Source organism: Esox lucius, chromosome 18 (assembly GCF_011004845.1).
Source record: "Esox lucius isolate fEsoLuc1 chromosome 18, fEsoLuc1.pri, whole genome shotgun sequence".
Taxonomy (NCBI): Eukaryota; Metazoa; Chordata; class Actinopteri; order Esociformes; family Esocidae; genus Esox; species Esox lucius.
The window spans coordinates 839,009-854,441 of record NC_047586.1 but is presented as its reverse complement, the minus strand read 5'-3'; the positions used below and the strand labels follow the sequence as shown (position 1 = coordinate 854,441).

General features: G+C 41.6%; 1 protein-coding gene across 1 annotated transcript in view; it reads right to left on the bottom strand.

Moving 5' to 3' along the window:
• The window catches only part of snx17 (sorting nexin 17), a 28,163-nt gene that overhangs the window by 9,397 nt on the left and 3,333 nt on the right, over nt 1-15,433 (bottom strand). Inside the window, exons 2-8 of the mRNA XM_010901490.4 lie at nt 12,098-12,172; nt 8,220-8,337; nt 5,939-6,003; nt 4,417-4,527; nt 3,697-3,787; nt 2,594-2,681; nt 1,212-1,281 (exon numbers count right to left, since the gene is read on the bottom strand). Of these exons, the coding sequence (XP_010899792.1) occupies nt 1,212-1,281; nt 2,594-2,681; nt 3,697-3,787; nt 4,417-4,527; nt 5,939-6,003; nt 8,220-8,337; nt 12,098-12,172 (618 nt within the window). The remainder of the gene's footprint in view (nt 1-1,211; nt 1,282-2,593; nt 2,682-3,696; nt 3,788-4,416; nt 4,528-5,938; nt 6,004-8,219; nt 8,338-12,097; nt 12,173-15,433) is intronic.

Below are 15,433 nucleotides of genomic sequence, written 5' to 3'. Positions count from 1 at the left end.
TACACAGAATTCTCACAACTGTAAAGTTGCAGTTCGGGTGTCTAGATATTTGCTCAGTAACCCAAAGATTTGAGAGAACATTGCTTCTCAGTTTTAAGTCCAAAACTAACAATGTATCCCACTGTTGTTTGTTCAAGTATAATTAAAACACACTTGCTGATTCCATCTTTCCAAGAAAGGATTGCATTCTTGGCCCATGGCATTAGCTGAGCCATCACACTGAGATCTCCACAGGCGCATGCCTGCATGCGCACGCACGCGCACACACTTTCCATTCTTTTAGGGACCAGAAAACACAGAAAAACTACATTCCCAAACCTCAGAAAATTGCCTTCTTCAAAAAGGGGAACGGGACCTTTTTCTGATTTAACCAGTTTGGATTAAACATTTATGTTCCTGTGACACAGTAAAGCCAGAAACACAGACTTGAGTGCTGCAGCCAGATTTTTATCAAATCAGCCATCTCTGAAATGTTTAAGAAAACACCCTGATGTTGCTGCTGTGCAGGGGAAGTGCTATAAAAACACAGCTGTGTCCCAAATAGAATTCTGCTCCCTATTCAGTGTCCTACTCTGGCTTAGGACTTAGTTACAATAAGGAAGAGGGAATAAAATGCTACATAGATTTACCTAGGTTTGCATAATTATCACACAATCATTAGCCTTTGAATTTACACCATTATGTCGGAGAAACTCTGCGATATGCAGGCGCACTGAAATTGATGCAGATCCAACACAATTCTCTTCACAATTGCAAACATACGGTGAGCTCTATCAAAAACATGGCATCCGCTACCAGGGAAGGAACCGTCTTGAGATATTCAACAAACTATTCTAGAGTCTCAAATCTTCTTCGATATGTCTCTGAAAATGTCTTGTAATGTAAATAACCCCAAGAAGGCTGCAGGCTCTAAAAGACACACTCAGTTAATGACCAGGAGAGGAGGTGGTGATTAGCCACTCAGATAATGACCAGGAGAGGAGGTGGTGATTAGCCACTCAGATAATGACCAGGAGAGGAGGTGGTGATTAGCCACTCAGATAATGACCAGGAGAGGAGGTGGTGATTAGCCACTCAGATAATGACCAGGAAAGGAAGTGGTGATTAGACATGACATTATTTTACACAATACATAGTTTTCTCTGGATAACAGTTGACTCAATCATTCACACACACATGCCCTCTGTAGTTGGTTTGGTCAACAGACTGACCTGGGTATATAGAAGATTGAGCCCCACTCGGTTCTCCATCACGTTGCTGTCATATGCTGTGTCCCAGTAACTACACACGCACACGAAGAGGCAGAGAATACAGAGTATGAATACATTCCTAATACAATACATGTAATAATCGTAAATTGCTAAGTCAAAGAGCACGAGTCAAATGTAAAGTACCAGAGTTTGGACACACTTACCTTTAAGTAGTGGGTAAGTGTGTCCAAAATGGTGACTGATATTGTATGTCTTTAACCAATGGTCATTAGTTACCAGAATGACATGGTGAAATGTAAAACTAAAGTAGATAATCAACAATATACCATCACACTGTCCTGTTAGTCTTATTGTATTGTTAGTGTTATGGAAGCCATCATCCCACTGTCCTGTTGGTCTTGTTGTATTGTTAGTGTTATGGAAGCCATCATCCCACTGTCCTGTTGGTCTTATTGTATTGTTAATGTTATGGAAGCCATCATCCCACTGTCCTGTTGGTCTTATTGTATTGCTAGTCTAGGCACAGAAGCCGGACTGATCCCATCCCTGACTTCTATGTTCTAAGGATTCTAACTTGCCATGGTGCAATGAGGAAGCCATCAATGTTCTGTGACTTAAATCTTGAGAACCTTTGGAATGTTTTGTGATGGTGTGTCTCATTATGACATCACAGAATACACCCACCAAGGTTCCTTTCATCTACCTTGTCACTACTGACTGGTGGAGCAGTCTAGCAGTTGTTAAGAGATTAGAATTGCTGTCTCTGACATTGAAGAAAGCGAAGAACCAGGAGCACTTCAGGAACTCCAAAACAACCACAGGTGCTTTTGGAAAAGAGGTGCCAAGCAGCACTTGAAAAGGTACGTACTTATCTTTTATTCTTTTATTTTCACTACACCTTTACAGTATCATCCATCAGCACACTCAGTGTTCTTAGGCCTTCAGTCAAATGAAAGGTTTGTTGATGTTTGGAAACAGTGAATCTAATGAACACCAGAGATTGGATAGCATTCCTGCTCATCTTGCTTCTGACTGGTGGAGCTCTAACAGCACCAGTATGGAACGGTGGCAGGGGGGAGGAGCCAGCCGACCTGAAGCTGGTTTTTGACCCTGATCCCACTGAGGAGCACATTAGTCTTTTTGATGATTATGGTGTGAAGCCTATGCCCCCTCGTCTACCACCTGATCTCCAAACCCCTTACCAACCCAACCTGGAAGACGAATACTACTAGCTGGACCCCTCAACGGTTCCCCTCACTCTTTTAGCTTCTTTGTTGTACCTAAACATGATGTTGTCAATCCAACTGCCTGGAGTTCTTATTGGAGCTGTTTATTTAGATTAGTGGATGGAAAATATCTGTCACAGTGTATCAGTGCCATACCTTTTCCTCAGGATGATGTGGAAGTCGGAGCTTCGTAAGCTGGTGACTGAAACATAGGGCAGCTCAAACTCCTGCAGCTTCCTTATAACTAGTTAGAGAAATTATATATATTGTTAATTAACAATTGTTTCAAAAGTACCTATTGGTAATTGGAACATTGTTATGTCATGCAAATACAGATATTTGGATTGAGGGAGGGAGGAGGTTTAGAAGAGGAGGTGAAGGACAACCTCTAAATCACCCTGCAACATCTAAAAGCAACATGACTGTGTATTAATACTGAGAAGGACTCATAAATGAAAGGAAAATAGAGAAACTCAAATCATATTCCCTACATAGTACAGTACGTTAGACCAGAGCCCTAGCCCCCTATTCCATTTATAGTACACTAATGTAGACTAGGGCCTATTTAGCTTTGGCCAGTCTGACCAACCCTCAGTTCAGACAGAGAACGCGTCATATCAGTTTCACGTATCAGTTCAACCATTTATTGGAGACATTCACAAAAACTCACACCTGCATGCTAGTAAACAGGAACACACACTGAGTAACCTGACGATTCAATATTCACTATGAACTATCCCCGGCATCAGCTGATACATCGTCGGTCAATGACTACTCGAGTTTCCTGTCTGAACCGGCTATGCTCTGGGTTTACTAGTTCTGACTGGCAAAGTGTTTACTGGTTCTGACTGGCTCTGGGTTTACTGGTTCTGACTGGCTCTGGGTTTACTGGTTCTGACTGGCTCTGGGTTTACTGGTTCTGACTGGCTAAGGGTTTACTGGTTCTGACTGGCTATTGGTTTACTGGTTCTGACTGGCTCTGGGTTTACTGGTTCTGACTGGCTAAGGGTTTACTGGTTCTGACTGGCTCTGGGTTTACTGGTTCTGACTGGCTAAGGGTTTACTGGTTCTGACTGGCTATGGGTTTACTGGTTCTGACTGGTGTCTGTCAAAACAACACTTCTTAACCAGGTGTAACAGTATCCATCTGACATGACCCCTCAGGGGTTGACCTCTCAAGAGTTCACCCAGATTCTCACTACTATAGGATCCCTCTGGACAAAAGGGTCAAGTGTTATGGGTTACAGGTTAATGCTTACACGTTAAGCCTCCGTCCACACCTTCTCGAACCAGAAAGAGACTGAAGTAACCAACCAGGTCGTCAGGAAGGTCCAACTTCAATGCAACAGCCTGCCAATCAAAAGACAGAAAGATTAGCTCTGCTCATCTGATGAGAAATGCATCTGACTTATAACAGCGTATTGCAGCTTAAACAGCATTGCATTCTGTGACTGTGCTGGTTACGTGAAGGACATCCTGTCCGCCAACAGGTCCAGTCAGTTTACTAATCCCAGTCGGCTCTAGTAGTAACAGTGACCTTAGTTACAGGGGTAAGATCTCGATTCGATCACCCTGATGCAAGGGAACTGTCCAGCAATACAGGAAGTGTAAAACATGCATTGTATTTTTCGGTTGAGAGGCTCTGTGTAATTTCCACTTTAGAAGCGTTAAACCGCATGAATGCTGGCAGGAATACAGTGGGGAGAACAAGTATTTGATACACTGCCGATTTTGCAGGTTTTCCTACTTACAAGGCATCTGTAAGTAGGAAAGAGGTCTGTCATTTTTATTATAGGTACTCTTCAACTGTGAGAGACGAAATCTTAAACAAAAATCCAGAAAATCACATTGTATGATTTTTAAGTAATTAATTTGCATTTTATTGCATGACATAAGTATTCGATACATCAGAAAAGAGACTATACTAAACCAATAATTAATTGTTTTTGCATCGCAGTAAGGGGGTCAAGACAGGTTACCTCAAGGACGTCCTCAGTCTGATCAGAGGTCAGAATGTTGACCTTGACTTTATGGCCATTGGAAAGGTAAATCTCCAGAGGAACCTCTTCTGTTGGGATCTGCTGGGTCTCCTATAAAGAAAATAACAGGTTATAGAAGGTTACATACCTTTATTAAATGAATACTATAGTAACTCAATTCAACAAATAATGTCCAAATTTTGAAACCATTTAAGCAATTAAATTAAAGCAATTTTTCCTTATGTGAATAAGTTAGTACACCCCTACTTCACGATAACTAAAATGAATCAGTTGTCCTAAAACCTGTGCAAATAATTCCAAAACCAAATACATTTGGCTTGGTTTGGCCTTCATATCGGTTTGTGGTAAAACAGCACACCAACATCAAAACACCTACGAGAGGCCCTCAGAAAAAAAGAGTCTTGGAAGAATTCCAAAACATTTCCAAGACATTCCACTGTCCAATGTATCATCTACAAATGGAGTCAATTTGAGACCACTGGCAATCTACATAGGAATAGTGGAGGAGACAGTGGCATTAGGAGTTGGGGCTGCTTTTCTGCCTCAGGGCCAGGACAACTTGCCATCTTTGAGTCATTATTACATAAATGACATATTGTACCAGAGAATTGTTGAGAATGCAGCCACCTGTCAATAAGCTGAACCAAACAGGGATCGTGCAACAGGACAAAGAGTCTACTTTCCAGAGACTTTTCAGATTTTCTAGTCCATGCTAGGTAAATTTGTCTTTATTTTTTTCAGTCTATACTAGGTGAATTTGTTTTTATTTATTAATTGTAGTCCACTGTGAGGGAATTTATATTAATTAATTTCAGGCCACGCTAGAATTGTGTATTTTTTTTTCAGTCCAGACAAATTACATTTAACTTTATTTCAGACCACGCTAGGTGAATATTTATTCCAGTTCCTGTTAGGAGAATTTAACTATATTTATTCCAGTCCACACTAGGTGAACTTATCTGAAGTCATTCTCTGACTAGCTCTCACTGCCTGAGGAGCTAGCCTCCCACTATGAGCCAATAGGACAACTGCCTGAGGAGCTAGCTTCCCACAATGAGCCAATAGGACAACTGCCTGAGGAGCTAGCCTCCCACTATGAACCAGAAGGGAAACTTGCTTGCACTGAGCAGTTAGTATTGATTGATCCATGAATGTTAAATCCAATCAATAATTTCAGTGTTCTATCCAAGCTGAATGATATGTGGACGATGACGAACGCTGTGTAAACAGCCTCGTCACCTCAAAGTCAACTGTCTGAAAGCAAATAGTAAGGCTGGCGAAATTTAGCGAGTCAGTTGTGTGTGTCTGTCTTAGTCTCTTGGAACGAGCAGCCACCTGAGAAAACTGAATAAAACAGAAGAGAGACAAACACCCAAGTCTTTACAAGTAGAGCTGAGAAATGTCAGGGAGAGAACAGCTATCCCTGGTGTGGTGGAGGGTAACCAGAGGATTTCATTTTATTATTTATTTTCATCACTACGTCTTAGAGAACAGGACCAACCTGCTGGGCTTTCCTCAGAAAGCTGTTGAACATCTCAGATGCTCCCAGGATGGGGTCCTGCCGTACTGTGAGGAGAAAGGGGAACGTGTTAATCGTGGAAGACCTGCAACTCATCGTTCTAGAGCAGCAGAATGTTCTGCCCTGCAGCTAAATGGAACCTGAAGGGTATCTTAGAACATTGCAGATCTTTCACAGTCCTCATAGGAGAAATGTTTTGGTTTTCATGTAGACCTGTTATTGGTTCATGTAAAACCCTCTGTAAATTGACTATTAATATATCATGAAACAGGGGACTTCATACTGCATTGTGAATATTAATATAACATGAGGGAGAGACAGACATCATACTGCTCCGTTCAACCGGACACCTCCAGGTGTGATACGGGAGGAGTCAGTTCAACCTGACACCTCCAGGTGTGATACGGGAGGAGTCAGTTCAACCTGACACCTCCAGGTGTGATACGGGAGGAGTCAGTTCAACCTGACACCTCCAAGTGTGATACGGGAGGAGTCAGTTCAACCTGACACCTCCAGGTGTGATACGGGAGGAGTCAGTTCAACCTGACACCTCCAGGTGTGATACGGGAGGAGTCAGTTCAACCTGACACCTCCAAGTGTGATACGGGAGGAGTCAGTTCAACCTGACACCTCCAAGTGTGATACGGGAGGAGTCAGTTCAACCTTACACCTCCAGGTGTGATACGGGAGGAGTCAGTTCAACCTGACACCACCAGGTTTGATACAGGAGGAGTAAGTTCAAATCCCTGTAACGAGACAGTGCTGCAGTTCCCACACTGTCCCAAGGTAGAGAGCCAATCACAAGTGTTATTTGTAGAACCCTCCCTCCAGACTTGTTGTGGGCCTTGTCCACTGTTTATTCCCCACCCTGGTTATAGTGTGTTTGAACTGGGCCTCCAGAACAACACCACAGATTCTCCAGGCAGGCAGGCACGCTCGCACATGCACGCACACAGTTCTTGGCCTCGCAAAACCAATTCCCCCCAAGTAGATTGTATTTGTGACGGTTAATTTTCCACAACCACATTAAAACTATGATGTAACCATCAACCCAGTTAGTGGTCAGCCGGCCAGGAACACCCAGTGTGTGTGTGTGTGTGTGTGTGTGTGTGTGTGTTTCTCGCTCTCCCTCTCTCTACAAGGCCTAGTTTGTTCTGTGGTAATTACCAGAGCTCAAGAGGATTAAAACAAACGCTGGACGCTTGCTGCTGCCAGTTTGTTACTGCTTTGTGTCTAAAGTTCACCATGGACCTAGAGGGTAGACCCAAACCCTTTAACTGGAGGAATGAGCTGACAAACAGTACGTGATTGCTGAAATGTTCCTGACCAGGCCCTCTGGGGTCTGAGTGTTGAAGCTTTGTCCTGATAAAGGAAAGTAAGGATGAGTGGGTTTGTCGTCCCAACCCAGTTCCTCTGGAGCCCACAACTCCCCCTTCCCTATGGGGGGCTTTTCCAACGGATGTTCTTATTAACCTTTGATTTTAAAGTTTGTTTTAGGAAGAAAAAAAGTGTAGTTTTTTCCATTTCTGCCTGTACACATGAAACATTGTATATAAGTGAAAATCTCTAAAAATAAAATGTAATTAAATACTGCTGCATTTAGAAAACCTTTCACAAAACACAAACAACCATAAGTCACATAAAAACACATATTCTTCAAGCTAAACGTCCAGCTGTGCTCTAAATTTCCGACCATGGTACAAGAAGAAGACATTTCTGAAATTGTCCTTTAAGCCTGGATTCTACTTGATCCAACAATATGCCTGTAGACAATTAGAATGATACTAGTGTTGAATTGTATACAATTGTCTGTAGACAATTCCGTTTGTTGCATTCTAATTATCTTCAGGTGTGTCTTTGGATGAAGGACATCTCTGCCTTAAGATGCACTGTGGATACACGCCCTATACTATTACAGCACAAACCAGACGTCACACACACACACACACACACACACACACACACACACACACACACACACACACACAGTCTCAGTCTATTTGCTAGCAGTGTTCTCAGATCTGTTCTACCTTGAGTCAGATCCTGTTCTAAACCACAACCAAGACAGGCTGGTACAGGACAAGGCCTCTGGTTAGATGGATCTGTGATTCTGGTTGCTATGTGGAATGTTCCAACAGGAGGCTGAGTTAGCTGTCTGTGGTGATCTGTTCTACTGTCAGGACATTTTGTCTGCTGAAAGGAGTCAACTGTATTGAAACTGAACCCAACCTAGAGGTTTCTGTAACTGATAATCCTTTCTCACCAGCTTGCATGTATTTCTCTAACTGTTCTCGTCGCTGCTCCACCTCTGCTGGGGTCAGTGTGAAGATCCTCTTGGGTGGGAAGGCAGGCACCACGTTGTTCCCATACTCCTTCTTTATCTGCAAGGAAGATAATATAATAATGTATAAAATATAAATCATTAGATAATATTATAATGTATAATATACATACCATTGTATAACATTATAATATATACAATATATACCACAAGGTAATATAATAATGTGAAAGTGCATACTGCCTGATAAGATAATGCATAAATACATAGTGTAAGATAATGAATAAATACATTGGGTAAGTTCACCGGCGAGAGCCAATATTAACCATCACTTGTGTTTGAAATACTCGGTTACTGATAATATCTTCAACAATTTTAAAGAGTAATGGCCGGAGAGCAAAACCTGGCCCATCTTCACTAGGAACAGAATTAGTCCTGAAAAGCTGTCAGATGTCTTTGCGTGCAGCCTGACGATGAATCAGGTTTATGACCAGATATTTGGACCATGTCCATATAAAACACATGCAAGCAGCACGTCTGGTTTATACTGTCTAGCCAGACTCGGGCAGCTTCTACTCACTCATTCCTACTGATGTCATCATCAGAAGATATCTGGCCTTTTAACAAGATATTTTAGGTTAAGACTAGCCCTGCTTTAACACAGATCAAAGTATTTTTTACATTGATCGATTGGGATTTTGGCAGACGCATTTCATCTACTTCAAATGAACAAGCGGATACTTTTGTTACTACTCTGCCTCCACTAGGAAATGAAGTAAGAGGTTGTGTGGTGAGACACTTTTCATTAACTTTGCACAAAAATTTTGCACTAAAACTTTGCCTCATTGTCAAAATCCGAAAATATCCCTTTAAGACAGATATGAAAAACACTGCAGGGCTGAAAGGCCTTAAAGACACTGATGCCGTGTGTGTCAGAGGTGTTTTTACTTTCTAAGAGGAGAGTCTTCAGACCAGGGCAGCATAATGAGGTCCACCCATACAGAACAGTCCTGTTATCTACACTCAGTCTGGCAGTGTCCTCAACCTCACCGTATACCCACAACGGTACACCTGGTGACCACGTTCTACATACAGCATCAAGCAAAAGTAGTGTACTATGCGGGGGATGGGTGGTGTTTGGGACACAGTCCTCTGTGAAGGATCAGATGAATGGGTCTCTCTAAACACAGACTGGGCTACAAACTCCCATGAGACACTCTGCTGCATCACAGCTGTCAGAGAGAATTACACCCACACTCCATTTAACATTCACTCACCTGTCCGAATGTTCTGGAGGAGCAAGTGTATAAACTGACTGTACACAGGCAGACGGGAGAACTGATCTCAATATGATCGCTCTGCTTTTGCAGTAAAGGCACAATCTGTAATCTTTTTCACTTAACTTGACTAGCCCCTCCCTCTACAGGGTCACTTACACTCACCTAAAGGATTATTAGGAACACCATACTAATACTGTGTTTGACCCCCTTTCGCCCTTCAGAACTGCCTTTACTCTACGTGGCATTGATTCAACAAGGTGCTGAAAGCATTCTTTAGAAATGTTGACCCATATTGATAGGATAGCATCTTGCAGTTGGAGATTTGTGGGATGCACATCCAGGGCACGAAGCTCCTGTTCCACCACATCCCAAAGATGCTCTATTGGGTTGAGATCTGGTGACTGTGGGGGCCATTTCAGTACAGTGAACTCATTGTCATGTTCAAGAATCCAATTTGAAATTATTCGAGTTTTGTGACATGGTGCATTATCCTGCTGCAAGTAGCCATCAGAGGATGGGTACATGGTGGTCATAAAGGCAAGGACATGGTCAGAAACAATGCTCAGGTAGGCTGTGGCATTTAAACGATGCCCAATTGGCACTAAGGGGCCTAAAGTGTGCCAAGAAAACATCCCCCACACCATTACACCACCAGCACCAGCCTGCACAGTGGTAACAAGGCATGATGGATCCATGTTCTCATTCTGTTTACGCCAAATTCTGACTCTACCATCTGAATGTCTCAACAGAAATCGAGACTCATCAGACCAGGCAACATTCTTCCAGTCTTCAACTGTCCAATTTTGGTGAGCTCGTGCAAATTGTAGCCTCTTTTTCTTATTTGTAGTGGAAATGAGTGGTACCCGGTGGGGTCTTCTGCTGTTGTAGCCCATCCTCCTCAAGGTTGTGCGTGTTGTGGCTTCACAAATGCTTTGCTGCATACCTCGGTTGAGTGGTTATTTCAGTCCAAGTTGCTCTTCTATCAGCTTGAATCAGTCGGCCCATTCTCCTCTGACCTCTAGCATCAACAAGGCATTTTCACCCACAGGACTGCCGCATACTGGATGTTTTTCCCTTTTCACACCATTCTTTGTAAACCCTAGAAATGGTTGTGCGTGAAAATCCCAGTAACTGAGCAGATTGTGAAATACTCAGACCGGCCCATCTGGCACCAACAACCATGCCACGCTCAAAATTGCTTAAATCACCTTTCTTTCCCATTCTGACATTCAGTTTGGAGTTCAGGAGATTGTCTTGACCAGGACCACACCCCCAAATGCATTGAAGCAACTGCCATGTGATTGGTTGATTAGATAATTGGATTAACGAGAAATTGAACAGGTGTTCCTAATAATCCTTTAGGTGAGTGTATTTAGCCCCTACGTTTACAGGGTCACTTATTTAGCCCCTCCCTCTACAGGGTCACTTATTTAGCCTCTCCGTTTACAGAATCATCTGAAGCTACTGTTTTCCCCTGAAAAGGCAAGTTAGCCCTAACAACTAGAAATGTACAACAATAATTTACAAATTCAGATACAGAATATGTATTAGTGTCAATACAAAATGTGAAAAAAAGAACACAGAGCTCTGGTTGTAGTAGGTCCCTTCACACTGTGTCTAGGGCACAAGACTCTAATTGGGATGCAGCCCGTGCCTTACATTTAATTCTCTGTTGCCTAGCAACGGCAGCTATCGCGGGTTATAGAACGCAGCCTTGAAGACCGAGAGCCAACGTTTGCCCTTTCCTGGATCATTTACTGACCTATGACAGGGCTAGGGAACTACATTTAACCACAGAAACATCATTATTACAATTGTAAAGAAAAATTAAAGAAATGCCCAAAATGAGCAAATTTACCATAGCCAAAGCCAAAACAGAAATTGTATTTCAATGTAACATTTACATTTCATAACTTGATCTGGCCTTTTTTCGGTAATTCAATAACCCAACATTTTTCTTTTTCAGCCATTCCAATGAGTGCCTATATATTTATATATATATATATATATATATATATATATATATATATATATAATTAGTATCATCACACTGCCAGCTGTTAGAGTGCCAGCTGTTAAAATGCAGCACATGACAAAAGTTACACATTTGTCATGTGCTGCATTTTACTTTCCTTCAGTTTGCAGGTTCCTGAGTACACTGTTCAGTCCATTTTCCTGGTGCTAGTTTACTTATTCACCTTATTAATGTACATATTAATAGATCTACCTGTTGGTGTTATATTAATATATTAATAGATCTACCTGTTGGTATTATATTAAAATATTAATAGATCTACCTGTTGGTGTTATATTAATAGGTCTACCTGTTGGTGTAATATTAATACATTAATAGATCTACCTGTTGGTGTTATATTAATAGGTCTACCTGTTGGTGTAATATTAATACATTAATAGATCTACCTGTTGGTGTTATATTAATACATTAATAGATCTACCTGTTGGTGTTATATTAATAGGTCTACCTGTTGGTGTAATATTAATACATTAATAGATCTACCTGTTGGTGTTATATTAATAGGTCTACCTGTTGGTGTAATATTAATACATTAATAGATCTACCTGTTCGTGTAGGCCAAGGAGCTGGCTGTAACGCACACGGCAGTGCAGAACCCCATTCACATGGATGTTGTAGGCCTGTAGACACAAGAGAAGCTGTGAGGGAAGCTGAAGATCACATACATCACAAAGAGCCCCTGCCTCAAACACCAGGACATTTAAATGTCAGGTGGACAGGCAGCAGGTTCGTTTTGTTTTGTGGAAATATTGACTTTGACATGTACACTGCAGATGTGCATTCTGGCTGTTCAATATGTTATATTTCACTGAGGTAACAGACATTCTGGTTAAACCAAGGGCTTTCAAACTGCAACAACCACCAGATTGCTGTATGCCATCCAGCACTTACATATTCACTGTGTCGTTGCAGACCTATTCTCTGGTTGTTTTCATCACAGAAACTATGGCAGGATCTTAGGTGGTGCTCCGTTGCCCATACAAGGTCTCTGCATTAGTCTGGTCAAAAGTAGTGTATTACGTAAGGTGTATGAAGTCACCTTCCATGCCCCACATTTTCAGTAGACGCCCGCCCGCCCCCACCAACCCCTGTCGCTTGTTGTTGTTTGTTGTTGTTGTTTGTTGTTGTTGTCGTTGAAGTGCACTATTGTTTGAGTGGGTCTAATTTAGACGATATCACTGGTTAAACAGTGGTCATTTGTTAGATTTTTAACTAGGTCCTATTTAAAGTTGCTGGTTTTCCCCATGTTTTACTGCAAATTACATTTTCTATCTGTACAAAGACAGGCACATTATTATTTTAAATAAATGGACATTGTTTATGGATTTGGTTCTAGATCCAAATCTAGTTTTATAATACCTCCATTCCCACCACTTAAACAAGGTAAGTGCAGCAGAATATAACTCAGGGGTAAAACTGAATAGTTTATAGAAGGGTCAAACTCCGGACAGAGCAGTAGAACATGCACATTTAGCAGAACTAAGCGTTTCTGCAGGAAGGAAGAATGAGACTTCATTTTGCAGAGAAGGATAACAAGAAATAAGTATTATCCAAATATGACCCTGTCCTCTGTGTACTGCTGTACTTTAGACCAGGACCCATCAGTAATACAACGTTATTTTGCATGAAGGCTGAAGACAGTGACCACTTGCTAAGTATATAGATGGTTAGAAGATTGAGTCAAAATATTTTATTAATGTTAACATATGAATCATGATTAATATGATGCATGATTTTATTATAAATACTTGTTATTGATGTGTATTTTCCTCAGTTAGTTTTCAACAAAAAAACTATGGGACATACAGGTGCTGGTCATAAAATTATAATATCACAAAAAAAAAAAAAATCAGTAATTCCATTCAAAAAGTGAAACTTGTATATTATATTCATTCATTACACACAGACTGATATAAAAATAAAAATATTTTTAGAAATGTTGGCCAACTGAAAAGTATGAGCATGTACAGCACTCAATACTTAGTTGGGGCTCCTTTTGCCTGAATTACTGCAGCAATGCGGCGTGGCATGGAGTCGATCAGTCTGTGGCACTGCTCAGGTGTTATGAGAGCCCAGGTTGCTCTGATAGTGGCCTTCAGCTCTTCTGTATTGTTAGGTCTGGCGTATCGCTTCTTCCTCTTCACAATACCCCATAGATTTTCTATAGGGTTATGGTCAGGCGAGTTTGCTGGCCAATTAAGAACAGGGATACCATGGTCCTTAAACCAGGTACTGGTTGCTTTGGCACTGTGTGCAGGTGCCAAGTCCTGTTGGAAAATGAAATCTGCATCTCCATAAAGTTGGTCAGCAGCAGGAAGCAAGAACTTCTCTAAAACTTCCTGGTAGATGGCTGCGTTGACCTTGGACCTCAGAAAACACAGTGGACCAACACCAGCAGATGACAATATAACACCAAACCATCACTGACTGTGGAAACTTTACACTGGACTTCATGCAATGTGGATTATGTGCCTCTCCTCTCTTCCTCCAGACTCTGGGACCTTGATTTCCAAAGGAAATGCTAAATTTACTTTAATCAGAGAACATAACTCAGCAGCAGTCCAGTCCTTTTTGTCTTTAGCCCAGGCGAGACGCTTCTGACGATGTGTCGTGTTCAAGAGTGGCTTGACACAAGGAATGCGACAGCTGAAACCCATGTCTTGCATACGTCTGTGCGTGGTGGTTCTTGAAGCACTGACTCCAGCTGCAGTCCACTCTTTGTGAATCTCCCCCACATTTTTTAATGGGTTTTGTTTCACAATCCTCTCCAGGGTGCAGTTATCCCTATTGCTTGTACACTTTTTTCTACCACATCTTTTACTTCCCTTCACCTCTCTATTAATGTCCTTGGACACAGAGCTCTGTGAACAGCCAGCCTCTTTAGCCATTTAAAGGCGTTTGCAGGTGTTTTGGGTTAATTAGCTGATTAGAGTGTGGCACCAGGTGTCTTCAATGTTGAACCTTTTCACAATATTAAAATTTTCTGAGATACTGAATTTGGGGTTTTTATTAGTTGTCAGTTATAATCATTAAAATTAAAAGAAATAAACACTTGAAATATATCAGTCTGTGTGGAATGAATGTATAAATTAAACAAGTTTCACTTTTTGAATGGAATTACTGAACTAAATCAAATTCTAAATTGATGACCAGCACCTGTACTTTCTAATGTTGTATGACCTATAAAAGAGAGAGGCATGGCTAAAGGCTCATGGGAACTGCAGTTTTCAGTGTCTCAACACACGCAAGCACTTTGTGGTAACAAAAACACATTCAAGTCTACAGTGAGATCACTTGATCCTTCCAAGAACCAAGTCGCCAGCAAGGAACAAGCTGTTCTCAGAATTGGTTAATTGTACTATACACTCTGGCTCAAAGGATATAACTTTGGATTCACATGGGAATGTGTCTATATAACAGAACCCAGCAGACAATGAACTAGACACACACAGATGACAAACCCCAAACAAACTCAGAGGATAAACAAGATATCAGTGCAAAAATACAACTTCCTTCAATCTTCCATTCAACTCCAAGTCGTAAAGAACCCAAATTAAGCAGACAAGAAGAATGCAGCATGCACTGAGCCCACAAAGTGACAGACGTAAAATACACTTTCACTAGTGCAGGAATTCGGCCAATCAGAAAAGGCGGTGGTTGTTTTCCTAAGGGCCCTGGGCAAGGCTGTTGCCCCAAGGTCCCAAGATACACACCCAATCTGGGGGTACATTTAACACCGTGGCCTGCCCAACACGCACTTCCTGATCCTACTGATGCGATGGTGAACCAGTCAGGTCACAATGACCCAACCCCACTCCCTGCACCCACATGGAGGTTGACAAGAAAATAACATGTTTTTGCTAAATTGAAAATGACCTACA